Raw genomic sequence first — 13,991 nt, 5'->3', positions numbered from 1 at the left:
CCAGTAGTTAAATTAAAAGCAGGTCATCCTATTTTAATCTTACAATAGTTACTGAAGACCCCTTATCATTATTTAAATTAGTTTTTAAGTTGTGACCATTTGAAATTGTCTTTTTTACAATTTTCCCTTAGACTTCTATAGTAAACCCCTGTGTTCTATTTTTAGCCATGGCGGCCATGTTGGTTGGATGACAGGGTCATCGGATACTTTTTTCAATCAAGATACCCTTTTGAAAATTGTGGCTAAGTTTAATCCTATTTGGTCCAGTAGATTAAGTGGAGAAGATTTTTGTAAAAGATTACAAAAATTTATGAAAAATTGACTATAAAGGGCAATAACTCCTTAATGGGTCAATTGACAATTTTGGTCATATTGACTTATTTATATTGTACTTTGCTGAACATTATTGCTGTTTACAGTTTATCTCTATCTATAATAATATTTAAGATAATAACCAAAAATTGCTAAATTTCCTTAAAATTACCAATTCAGGGGCAGCAACCCAACAACGAGTGTCTGATTCGTCTGATAATTTCAGGGCAGATAGATCTTAACCTGAAGAACATTTTTACACGTGTTAGAATTGCTCTAAATGCTTTGGTTTCAGAGATATAAGCCAAAAACTGCATTTTACCCCTATGTTCAATTTTTAGCCATGTCGGACATGTTGGTTGGCAGGCTGGGTCATCGGACACAATTTTTAAACTAGGTACCCTAATGATGACTGTGCCTAAGTTTGGTGAAATTTGGCCCAGCAGTTTCAGAGGAGAATATTTTTGTAAAAGTTTTTTTTTTTTTTACTATGATAATTGATTTATTGGTCTAAAGCTGTTACAATAACCTTATTGCTACAGCTTTCACAAACAAGGTACCCTGATATATTAATATCTTTAAAAACAGGGTGTCTTAAAGATAAGTTTTACTTTATAATTGTTAGCTAATTACAAATACAAATATACTATAATATAAACATATATAATTGCAAATTATTTAAATTTGTATTTACGTAATTTTGTTCCGGATTTGACCTTTACTTTTGCCATCTTTATACAATCTACCTGACACATAGAGTAGAAAATTTTTTGTAAAAGTTAACGGACGACGACGGACGTCAAGTGATGAGAAAAATGGGATATTTAGAAGGCATTTAATCAGAACTTAATAAAATGGCTCTGTAGAAATATATACATGGTTCGGTTTGATGAATTAATCACACATTTGAAAAACTTTATTTAAAGTGTGGCCAAGTCATAAAATGAAATGTTTGAGTTTTTCAATATTGTTTCTGAATATTTATACCTGTAGAAATCTCTCAAACCAAAGAATTCTCTCATCTCTTCTGAAGCCTGATCAAATAATTCATTATATGATATGGCTAGGGGGTCAATCATTGGGTCAATAATCCTCTTTACATTTTTGTCTGTTGAACAAATTTTTCTGGAAAAAAAGATGCAAAATTATTTTATTATTCATTAAAAAATATTGAAAAGTAATCATTTAAACTTTAAATATGTTTATAGAGAATATGAAAGTTCTAAAAATTTTAAAACCAAAAATGATAAGAACAATATAAGAAGAATGGCTTTAGTCCATGTTTTTTTTTGAAACCCCAAATAACATACAGACCAAAAAGACATAACAGATGCAAAACTTCATGCCCAGTGGAAAAATGTGTGCTAGATTGGTTAAATTCTGCCATATCATCTTGCCTATTTTACACTTGAGTTCATTTTTTTAGTAAATCCTGCTATATTGGTTGATTGGTGTAGGCATAAATGATTTTCTTTTCAATTTTTCAAATAAAATAGTTATAGTACCTTAATTTTTCTACAATAATAAGAATTTTGTAACTAAAAAAAAAACCCTACCTTGCACTATTACGGAGCTCCTCTTTGTCTGGAATATCTCTTTGTACCAGTATACCTCTGTTCATCTTGGCAGGATCTAATGCCCAGTTTGATATTCCAACAAAAGCAACCTTATATTTGATAAAAATTTAATCAGTTAAAGTTTGTTATATTTGCCTATGACATATTATTAATTGCGTGGACCCCTGAGGGTTCACTGATATATATCAATTGATGCTGTAGTCTTTCAGAATACCGGAAATGCCAACTTTATATAGATAATGTTTTAATCATGTCAGATTCATGATAGTTGGCTCATGGCAAAGGCAATAAAAAAAAATAATAAAAGAGTGTCATACAAGTTGATAGTTTTATGTAGCCTAACATTCATGGCAGTGATTTTTACTTCCAACTTTTCTAATTAACTTGGAATAAAGTAAATACTTTTTTCTAAACTTTTGTTTCTAACCCGATTCAATTCAATTTGTTCTATTATCAGTTACTTGGTTCCCAAAACCTTATAATGATGATTCTAATGCAATTTTTATGTAACAATTTTTTTCATTGGCTACAAGTTACCATCAAATCCAAACTTGACATGTTGTAAATAAGGAGGGACCCGCCATTTTGAATTGCTTGGATCAACAACTATCAACTACTACAATATTATCGAAAATAAAACAACACCTACCTCAAAATTGCTGTTTTGATGTGAATTTATTCAAATTTGAATCGTAGAAGTAACGTTATAACCTTCAGTTTGTAAGTTTTCATTTGTATGACGTCATGTTTAGCCATGACGTCTTTGCGCCAAAATCCTTCATCAAATTTCGCGGAATTTTATTTTATTTCAAATTTATACATTTTTTCAAGCTCTAACGTATCATTTCTTTTTGTAATGCATTAGAATCGGAATACCAGTATTGTAGTTGAAGAGTTGGCACCATAAATTTTGAATTGACGGTCGCAAATTTCCGTTTTACTGTCTCTGCTACGTGTCGCCAGTAAAACTGCATTTGCGACCATCAAATTGCCAATTGATGATGACAACTCTTCAACTACAGTACTGTTATTCCTTAATTATGATGTTATTCCTTAAGATCAGAACATATTTATCTTGCATATAAATCAATTGTTCAGCATACAGCAATTGCAAATACTTGGACATTATTGCATTCTTTGCTGGTATTAAAGGTATTCCTTGTTGTGTGGACAAGAGATGTAGAACATGTAACCACAAGAATGTGACAAAACTTCAACCTTTCTTTAAAATATAAGAAAATTTAGTTTAAGTTATATACTTTTTTGTATGGCTCTGGTTCTTCATCATCACAGCAACCATCTTCTAGCAATGGATGAAGTGTCTACAAAAAGAATTTATATAATTGTTTAAATCATAAAGATATGATATATTTTAGAGAGCATATGATGCATGTTTCTGGAATAAACTTTTCATCAAGTATGTTTGAAGTCATAAAAATAGAGAGATATATTTATAAATTGCTTGGCGGCCTGAACCTTTATAACAAATTATGACCTTGATGTCTTTAAAAAAAAAGTATGTTTTTAAAAGAGAAGTGCACTTCAAGGTCGGTATTTTGTCCAAGAAATTGAGGATTTGAATCTACTTTAAATTTGCTAATAATTAAAAAAAAATAAACGATTTAGAAGTTTTGGTGTGAATTAACATAATTTTTCTAACTCAAATGAAAGAGTTTCATTGCAAAAAGATAAAATATGAGGTGGAAGTAAAGAAATGAAAATGCCCAATAAACAAAATAATTTCAGAAATTCTTTTTTCACTCTTTTTCTTGACTACTGTTGGAAGGTCTACAAAGATTAACTAAGGAGCTCTCAACTTATTGCAAATATTTATACTTTTTGTAATTCTCTGTCGATTTGATGTCTCTCTAAAACTCCCCCCCTCCTCTTATACCATATCATTTACTACTGTGAGACCTACAATTGTGCTACTTTGTATGGTGAAGCATCTAGAATTGACACTGTTTTATCAAAAGTAGGTTATTCTGACAAAAATTTCATGAATCAGTCATCAATGCTGGTTAAAATCAATCAATCCTATCCAGTTTCAGCTCTCTTTCTAGTATGTTTCAGCATACAAAAATCATTTTGTTAAATGAAAAAAAAAATTACCTTCAAAGGCATTCTAGGTGAGTCTTCAGCTAGACCAATTTCATCCAGTACTACAACCGATACAAATCCCTCTTTATCTTTCTGATATGCAGCACATTGTTTGAAAGTGCCAACAATACCATCTGGTGTGGACAAAGGGCTGCACTGGAAAGACACTATTTGAACCTTTAAACAAAAACAAAAATAAATTGATTGTAGGCAGGAAAACAGTCAGTTATTTAAAAAGGAAAGGGTTGGGAATTAGGTTTTTATGTAACACAAAAAAACTCTTTATCAATGTTTTGGACTGTTAATGCACAAAATAAACCCTAAAAAAAAATACAATATATTCTGTAAGCTGCTATGAATGAAATTGCAACTCCATCTTTGTCACCAAGAAACCTCTAGTTGGTTGTATTTTCACATTATCAAAAGGACATTTCCAGAACAATTGGTTCTATTAATCTTTTTCATAAGTATCCTACAAGAAAAATAAATTTCATATAAATCTTACAAGAAATGTAGAAAGAAGGCTTACAATTCAACTTCCTATAAATTTTACATTTTCAAAGGGACATTACTCTGGTACAAAATAATTGATCAGCACTGCATTTCTAACTAGTCCCCGACATTAGTGACACAATCCTTTAATATAAATTGCATAACAATCCTAGACTCCGGTAAAAATAATTGATCAGCACTGCTTTTCTAACTAGTCCTAGACATTAGTGACATAATCCTTTGATATAAATTGCATAACAATCCTAGATTGTAGGCTTGAGAGAGCTTAGAATGCAATTTTCCATAAATCACATGTTCCAAGTTATAAAGGTCATATTTCTTTAACCACAAGTGAGAAGTCAGTCAAACATGAACTAACTCTGTGAATAGTGGTCCCTCACATTTCAAATGATTGGAGGAGGCTTACTCATGTGAAACGAATTTAGTTTGTCAGTATGCAAAGAAGGAATGTAAAATAGTAATACTATATACCCCTATTGTGGCTTAATGGGGGCATAGAAATTACTACACAATTCAAGTCTTCTCTATACTTATGTACCTTAACATTTAAGACAAATAACTCAACTACAAACTTGTTGATTAGCTCGCTCCTTATATCTTTTCTGAGCTGCAGCTTTTATTACAATACAGCAATAACAACATAACATATATACAAAGTACTATTTGCCATCATCTTTCAAAATATCAATATTCAAAACACACAAAATACTGTTTCGTTGCCGATCAGGAAAAACCAAATTTGGAAACCTGCATCCTTGTGTTAATGCCATTCGAAACTCAAATGTAGGACCGCACTTTAAAAAAAAAAAAAAATGTGCAAGAAATGCTCTATCTTACTATCTTACTAATAATTTGAAAGCAAGGACTTTTAGTCCTAAGACTACAGCTATAAAACAAAATTTTGAAGACAAATTATATAATCCAAATCAGATTACGGTTATATAGCCATACCATTTATATAAAATATATATATATATAAAAAACCATAAAAAATAGTCAAATATGCTGATGAAAAATTTGATGTACACAGTACGAAAGCAAGGTTAGAAGTAACACTCATATAACCACCTATTTACTACTATAACTTTTAGTGCCAAAAATTCATACGCCTCAAATACCTTACCAAGAAGACAATAAATTCACGTTTTACTGCGTGCCGTGTGAATTATCTAATCTCATGTGGATCATTATGCATTTGAGTGATAGTTCTGTTTGTTTTTAGGAACATAAGACTGCTAGATATCATGGAGCACTATCTAGACCTGATCATTTGCTATATAAATAACAAAGACTTTGAAAAAAACATATCTGTTGAAAAGAAAAATGCAATATCCCATATGACCTCAGCTGGTGGCCACTTTGATCAGCATCAACATATCTACACTTGTTCAGGATCTTTCCAGACACATGTCTGGTAAATTTGTTTCCAATATATTCTGTGGTTTTACAGAAGAAGATTTTTGCTAATTGTACTAATTGGATCCTTTTTAAGCGCCTTGAAGAAATGTTAGACTTTCCATAAGGTCTATAGAAACACCATTTGGCAAGTACCTTCTAATAAACATTGCTGCATGATTTGTTTTCATTTCATTTCATTTGTTCTTGAAAAGAAGAGAAAAATGTAATTTCCCATTGGATTTCTTTGTAAAGCTTAACCTCTACTGGTGGCCATTTTGAATGTCTGACAAGAAGCAGTTTAACAACCCTTATTCAGAACCACCACAGAAACATATCTGTCAAGTTTAGTTTTAATTGGTACAATTGTTCTCAAGAAGTTTTCCTTAGTTACCCCAATCAGAAATTTAAGAAGGCCATTATTAGGTCACCAAAGTAACAACCTGGGAAAAGACATTGTAAGAAACATATCTGCCATGTTTGAATTCTGTTCTGATGAATCTCAGGAAGAGGATCAAAATGTACAAAGATAATGAACTGTATTACAAGTAACTCCTGTATAATGATTCCAAACTTAAACTTATAATCTTAGTAAAAAATCAGTTGATTGTACATTAACCTGTTTAAAGTTCCTGAATAAATCATTGTGAGCTCCATTTCCCTGCATAGCATCAGCAACTATTGTTTTCGCCAGAGATTTTGAACTGCCAGGTTTCCCCACAAGAAACATTGGAATCTTTAGTTCTATACAAATAATCATCATGAAGACATTTTCTTTCAAAGCCTTGTTCTTAGCAATGTTCTGAGCCAGTTCTACATTGTCTATAAATGCTGACTGGCAGCTTAAATAAAAATGAAAAGAAACAAATAATGGTAACATATGCATTTATATTACAACCTTATATTGTTTAGAGTGTGGTACATAAAAAATTCAGATATAAAACAACATCATGTCAGTAATAAACTGCAAACACAGAATTTTGTCTAACCTGCATAATATTGTATGTGTTACAGTAGAGCTTTTTTTTCTATATTAAAATGAACTCTGTGCCACATGCATGGCCGGTACCATACCACCACTGGGACCTGTTTAAGAGAAAAATTTTCAACTGATATGGGGGAGTACTTGATTGCAAAACTTATCGAAGGTGTTACAAATGTATAAATTCAGCAAAAGCATGATTACTTTCCTCAATGGATTTCTTATATCATAACAATGAAATCCCACATAACCCTTAACTGCTTAAAACAAGAAATTGTTTGATTTGAATCAGGAATAATTTTGAATTCTGGAAAATTCATTAGAAATGTATGATGAAAACTAACCAAACAAAAGAACAGAGTTCCAATGTTTTATCTGTTAAAAAAATTCTTTTGTGTTTTAAAACTTTTTAAAATTATCTTAGAGTTGAAGACTTGAGAGCAATTTCTGATATATCTTATATTTCCAAGGGGCATAACTCATTAAAAATATTTGTTTGGCAATAATTTTTGATATTGTTTGTGACATTTCTGATATTAACCTTTGATATGAATCTGATAAAAATCTGGCAAAAATTGTAAATGTGAGAGTGCTTACAATGCAAATTTCCATATAATCAATATTTCTAAGGAGCATTAATTACTCTTTTAAAAATAATTTATCAGCACTGATTTTCAAATTTGTCCAAGACACTGCTGTTATAAACCTATGATATAAGTTTCATAAAAATCTGACAAGAATTGTACACATGAGAGCGCTAACAATGCAACTTTCCATATGATTAGATATTTCCAAAGGCCATAACTCTTTAAAAGTAATTGATCTGCACTGATTTTCGTATCTTCCATCGGTACAAGTTTCATTCCAATCAATAGAAAAGTAATTTAGCATCTGTGACCTTCAACTTTTACCTATTGACCCAAAAATTAACTGTATGAGTTTTAATCAAGCAGGGGAAACTCTAGCTATTATCTGGAAACAATTTGTTTAAGTCACACATACAGATGGAAGGACAGTTCCCAATATTTTTTGTGGATCTAAAAATGTAAATTGGAATATTTTTTTTTATAACTTTTATGAAGTTCATTCACTTATGTTTATCAATAACATCTCTCACTTCAATATTTCTTCCTCAATCTGATCAGCTCCTGCTGGAAGATTCAATGGAGTTTTAAAATGCCTTGCAACTGTTCTTCTGTATTCTTTTCTTTTCTTCAAACATGCATGGTAACAAACTCCCAAAGCAAGAACTAGTGATCTTGTTAAATCATCAATGCCCTACAATGTGCAAAGTAATCAACAATATCAAAAAATAGAATCTATAAAAACAATGACACTCAATGTTGGTTTAGGAGTAAAAGGTCATGTGATACCAAACTCAATACAGTGTATCAGTGTCAGAGATCTTGCATAATCACTGGCAAATGGCATTCAAATAGATGTTATACTTTCAGACTTCCCAAAAGCTGGTCACAAAATCCCCTTACTAAGATAAACTGATAAACTTATTTGTTTTTGGAATTAGAAATCAATACTTTTAAAAATTGAATAATAGACTCCTTAACTGATGTTCAAGCCAATTATACTTTTCATTTTCTTATCTTATATGAACATTTTCTAAAATTCCTAAGGCCTCACTCACATCATGTCTTTGCTTCAACTTGTCTTCAATATCTTTGATGGATTCTCTACCTGCTTTCTGATTTTTCTTCCTCTCTTGGAATCTTATCTCATTGAAAAGTAGATGCTCTTCGTCTTGGCTTTGCTTGTAAAACCAGCTCATCACCTGTAGAACTCTCTCTACATCACGTAAACTTACAAAACTGCATTCATCCTGTAAAACAATTTCTTTTCACTAAAGAAAAAGTTATACTTTTGTCTTTTGTTCAGGGAAATTTGAAACATCAATAATTTTTTTTCTTTCTTTTTTCAGAAACAAATACCTACTTTCATAAATTAAATATATAGCTTTTTGGGTTCATTCATAGTGTAATCAAGGGAAATGCAAAGTTCATTTAGAAAGTATCCAAGATTGGGGCAATTATCTTAAGTAGTTTTCAGGACAATTAGCTTACAGAAATTATCAAAAATTGTAATATAAGGGAACAACTCCTATAACCAGAACATACCTTTTGCTTTCTCATAAAGTCTTGTGAAACTGTCAGAATCTTACTGACAATCTTATCTAAGCCTGGTAGACTTGGCAAATGTCCATTGTTTACCTATTAAAAAATCTCCAATCAGTCTATGCAATTATATATTCTCCAGAGTAAATTTTGCTGAGAAGCAAACATTTCATACATACTATTAAGTAAAATCTTAAAATCATTTGTTGAACTATTCTCAACTGATTGCATGTTAAGGACATAAAGGGATATTTTCTAATCAACCACGGAAAACAAAAGTTAAGATTGTCAATATCAAACTCAACTTCAATTTTGTCTTCTGTATCAACATATTAAAATTAGAACATCATTGGTTGAACGATTCTCAAGTTATTGCATGGAAACAACATAAATTGCCCTTTTCCAATCAATTAAGGACCATTACTGCTGAACAGTAAAAGTGAAAATTGTCAATATCTAACTTGATCTCCATTTTGTCTTCAGTAAAAAAAAATTAAAAAGCTTAATTTGAAAAGTATTGGTTGAATTGTTTTTAAGTTAATTTTTCATTATGTTATAACAAAATACATGTTTTTATTGATCATTTTATAAATGAATACCAATTTGCTCCATTCTTACAGCATTTCTACATAGTTTTCACCATGTATGTTCTGTGAGAAAAGACAATTAAGTTAAAGATATATACATATACTGTTTGGTTTAACTTTTTCAGATGAAGTAAATGGCATCTTAATCTTTGCAAAGCAAAAAAAACAAGTAAAACTGTGAGATACTGCTCACTGATGATACCCCCGCCAAAATATTTCGGTAAACAGGAACTTGTTGAGTGATGAATCTGAAAACGCATCACACGGTGTAACTTACTTTTATAAACCCTGAAACCAAATTTCAGAAATCCTTGTCAAGTAGTTCCTGAGAAAAATGTGACGAAAATTTTCAACATGGCTATCATGTGTAAAATAATACAAGTGTTCGGTAAACAGGAAGTTGTTGAGTGATGAATCTGAAAACGCATCACACGGTGTAACTTACTTATATAAACCCTGAAACCAAATTTCAGAAATCCTTGTCAAATAGTTCCTGAGAAAAATGTGACGAAAATATTCATGGGACGGACAGACTGACGGACGGACTGACGGAAGGACAGACAGAGGTAAAACAGTATACCCCCTTTTTTAAAGCGGGGGTATAAATACAACCAAAACTATAAACATACACATCTAAGAACCATCTGCCTGATGTACAACTCTTCTACTTCAGTATCTAACTGTCCAAAATCCCATACAAGTGGTAGCATACTCTGTGGTAATGGCTGAACTCTGTATACTAAGTTCCTCATTGGAACATGACCTGAATCAAAAAGTGAAGTCATATAATTCTTTGGCTATTATCATACATGTAGTCATTGATGAACCTATATCACATGATTTTTCTTTCTGTTACCATCTTTTCTTGTCTAAACTCAGTTTGTCCCAATTACTGCTCAAAATATTTTTTTTTTTATATATATATAAAAAGTAAATCTTAGTTATAAAGCAACGTGTTTATTTAGAAATTGTGTATAGTTTAATGATGCACAAACCTTTGAACAATAGTTAGCACCTATGTTCTGACATTATTCGTCACCACAAAACAACAAAATGTACATGCTAACAAGGAAAAATTCTGTTAAAAAATGATTGTAGTCAGTTTGATCATACCAAAACAGAGTAATGATATAATGATCATCAAGGTGCAACATATTCTTTTCCTCCTTTCTGATGTCACTACAAGGACTTGCCCACCATGTTATGCTGCGAGGTCACCCAACTTGGTTTTAGACATTAAAGATAACATAATAATTATTTATCAAATTATTCCTTAATACATATTACATTGGCTGTGTAAGATGTAAGATGTAAGAGAAGTTACAGACTAACAGAGGGAATAAGAGAATTTCAACATAACTACCACTTTATTGAGTACAGGTAAATGTTTAAGTAGATGGGCCCCAATATCCATAAATTAAGGTATATGTGCATGGCCATACATAGGCAGTTAAATTTGAAACAAATATCCTACATCAAAAGCTGATGCCTGACTATGATCAATTTAAAAGATCAGATCAATGAAAGTCAAATCTACAAATACCTGAAGTTTGAAGTTCAACAATGTTTAAGAACTTTGTGTGACGAGTCACTAGATAAGGAAAAGGACCAAGAAAAAATACAATATTCAAATAAGTTTCTGGATATGTATTCTATCATAGTTATTTCACAAATTTTCAATCTACGTTACCGTACTCAAGGCTACTACAATCCTTCAAGATTTGAAACATTACCCAGCTTGTCAGTGGTCTTCTCTGCATCCACATGGTAACCAAGTCCTGCTTGTTCCAATCTCTGGATAAGCTCTTTTGAGTGTCTGGTAAACAAAAATTAAGATAGAAAGTCTGAGAGCAAAGCTTAGAAAATTATAAACTAGTCCCTTCTTTACAAGTCTTATGATATATCAAAGACACAGATACTTGTTTGTGAATGTATAACTTTCAAATAAAATTGCAATCTCATTTGTATCATACCCTTTGATGGTGGTCAGGAAAAATATCAAGTGTCATTATTGTGCTATTTTCAAATTATCTTTGTTAATAGGAAACCATTTTTAAAAGTTAGAAATATGAAAATTTGGTTTAGACACTTGTCTATCATCAAAGACCATGCATCAACCTCAAGATGTTTTTTGTATTGTTTGGTTGCTGTCTCATAAATGTATATCAAACATCTCCTTCTTATCATTTAGTCCCCCTTCATGTTGAAACTAGAGCTGTACAATATGGAAATCTTAATTGTGCTTTTATTTTTTATTTAGGGAAATGTGCATCTTGAACTTAAACTCTATAAAATAGGTCAGCATCAAATCTTTCCCATTTTTTAACATAGAATGCATGTACCCTTTTCCAGAATTTAAGTATCTTCAAAACCTTGATATATTTCATTTTCAATTACTTTTACCAACTGCAAGGAGTTGGGTGAATCCTGGATGCAAATCCAATAAGATTTCTTTCCAACTTGAAAAAAAAAAACAATTTATAGACCAAAAAACAGCTGTGGCCATAAAAGTGAAAACAAGGATTCAATTTCAAACTTACAGCTTTTTCAACAGGAAAACTTATCAGCTTTTAAAATGAAGGTTTTCCTAACATTATAGTTTTCTTACTTTCTATATGGGTTACATGCTGCTACCATTTTCAGTCTTTGATGTAACTCCATTGGTTTCCCGCCTAAAGTTTTGTCACACATTATTTCTTTGATGACACCTATAGCTTCTGTAGTGTTTGCTTCATCAAAGAATAACACAGTGTCCATGTTTATATGCTGTTTTGAATTCCTGGCAGTTATTTTTTCTGCTTGTTTCACTTTCCTGATTATATCGCAAGCTTTGGTTCCTCCATGAACCTAAAAAAACCCACATGAAGAAACGTACACAGAAAGCATTGACACAGGTATTTATAGAGTGTTGACAAAGTAATTCTCTTTTTGTTTCTATATAACATATTCTTGACTCAATATTTATCTGATTTTCATGAAATTTTGAAGAATAATCTTAGAAATATTTGTTTATTTGATGATTATGCTCAAATGATAATGGAAATATCAATTGTCTAGAATTCATTTGGACTTCACAGTAAAACTTGACTTACTTTCATCAGAATCATGTTTTTAACTTCCACTCCAGGGGGTTGCTGTAGTGAGCACATAAACTTGATTAGTCGAGTTTTTCCACATCCTGTTTCTCCCATTATTATCACTGGTATTCTACATCTAAAATAACAAATCATGTATGGTTCAGTCTTTTTAACCACAAAAAACCCTTTTGTGCAGAAATTATGAAAAAAAAGTCTTCCAAAGCCTGAACATGCCAAAATTTGATCAGATGTAAGAATGGTTCAAGCTTTGGTAATTTTGCTCAGGTTTACATACACAGCTAGACTTCATTTAATGAAATTCAATATAAGAACTTGTCTACAAAAAGTCCTGTTTTACATCTTCATTAATTTTTTGCAGCTCTGATTTGCAGTTGTTGAGAAAAATGCCATGAAGATTTCTTGTATGTGCATCTGTAAGAAAATATGCTGTTTAACATATTTGTTTTTCATTCATTGATTTGTACATAAATCAGGCTGTTAGTTTTCTCATTTGAATTATTCTACATTTGTCATTTCGGGGCCTTTTGTAGCTTGCTATGCAGTATGGGTTTTTGCTCATTGTTGAAGGCTGTACAGTGACCTATGGATGTTAACTTCTATGTCATTTGGTCTCTACTGGAGAGTTGTCTCAATGGCAATCATACCACATCTTCTTATTTTTTATATCTATAAAGCAAGCAAGATGTAGATAATTGGAATTTACCAATTACCAAAAAAAAAAAAAAAAAAATTAATACATGGGTTATGCTGTAAACAAATACCTGAATCTCATATAAATAGCCAGGATCTTCTTAACATTGTCTGTTGTCAACTCATATGTTGGATCAGGATCATGTGCCAAGTCTATTCCCATAACATTGCACAGTTTTAAGATCTTTTCATGCCTGTAAATTATAAATTAATAGTTATGGCCATTACTATAGATAATCATACTAGTGAAGGCAGTGAAGCACCATGTCTTGTATATTCCCAAAGCACAATGCATCTTGTAACATTAACTGCTGACAATGTTGGGATAAAAATATAACCTTTCCAAAAGATTGGCATCTGGTTCTAATTTTCTCTTAATTATGAAATAATTAGCATAATGTATATTGATAAATACATTGAAGATTATGTTATACTATAACCAAAGACAATGGCAAAGAGTGTACAACTACAAAACTTCATCTGCATTCTACCCACGCTTTAGTTTTTGCATTTACAAAATTTTTTGTCCAACAGATGAACACTGCTGATATAGACAAACATAAAAATGTCAAACAGTCCCAGGTTAGGGGGAGTTGTTTAACCCCACCACA

The 13,991-nt window shown here is 31.3% G+C and overlaps 1 protein-coding gene across 1 annotated transcript in view; it reads right to left on the bottom strand.

Annotated features, from left to right (window-relative positions):
* LOC127723416 (E3 ubiquitin-protein ligase RNF213-like) overlaps positions 1 to 13,991 on the bottom strand; it is a 135,919-nt gene that overhangs the window by 95,841 nt on the left and 26,087 nt on the right. The window contains exons 16-28 of the mRNA XM_052230074.1: positions 13,452 to 13,574; positions 12,685 to 12,805; positions 12,201 to 12,439; positions 11,326 to 11,408; positions 10,222 to 10,355; positions 9,009 to 9,101; positions 8,522 to 8,713; positions 7,997 to 8,157; positions 6,517 to 6,739; positions 4,002 to 4,166; positions 3,149 to 3,211; positions 1,869 to 1,978; positions 1,300 to 1,437 (exon numbers count right to left, since the gene is read on the bottom strand). Coding sequence (XP_052086034.1) covers positions 1,300 to 1,437; positions 1,869 to 1,978; positions 3,149 to 3,211; positions 4,002 to 4,166; positions 6,517 to 6,739; positions 7,997 to 8,157; positions 8,522 to 8,713; positions 9,009 to 9,101; positions 10,222 to 10,355; positions 11,326 to 11,408; positions 12,201 to 12,439; positions 12,685 to 12,805; positions 13,452 to 13,574 — 1,845 coding nt within the window. The remainder of the gene's footprint in view (positions 1 to 1,299; positions 1,438 to 1,868; positions 1,979 to 3,148; positions 3,212 to 4,001; positions 4,167 to 6,516; positions 6,740 to 7,996; positions 8,158 to 8,521; positions 8,714 to 9,008; positions 9,102 to 10,221; positions 10,356 to 11,325; positions 11,409 to 12,200; positions 12,440 to 12,684; positions 12,806 to 13,451; positions 13,575 to 13,991) is intronic.

This window comes from Mytilus californianus, unplaced genomic scaffold, assembly GCF_021869535.1.
Source record: "Mytilus californianus isolate M0D057914Y unplaced genomic scaffold, xbMytCali1.0.p SCAF_1, whole genome shotgun sequence".
Classification (NCBI taxonomy): domain Eukaryota; kingdom Metazoa; phylum Mollusca; class Bivalvia; order Mytilida; family Mytilidae; genus Mytilus; species Mytilus californianus.
Note: the sequence above shows the minus strand (reverse complement) of the source record. Positions and strands in the feature narration are given on the sequence as shown.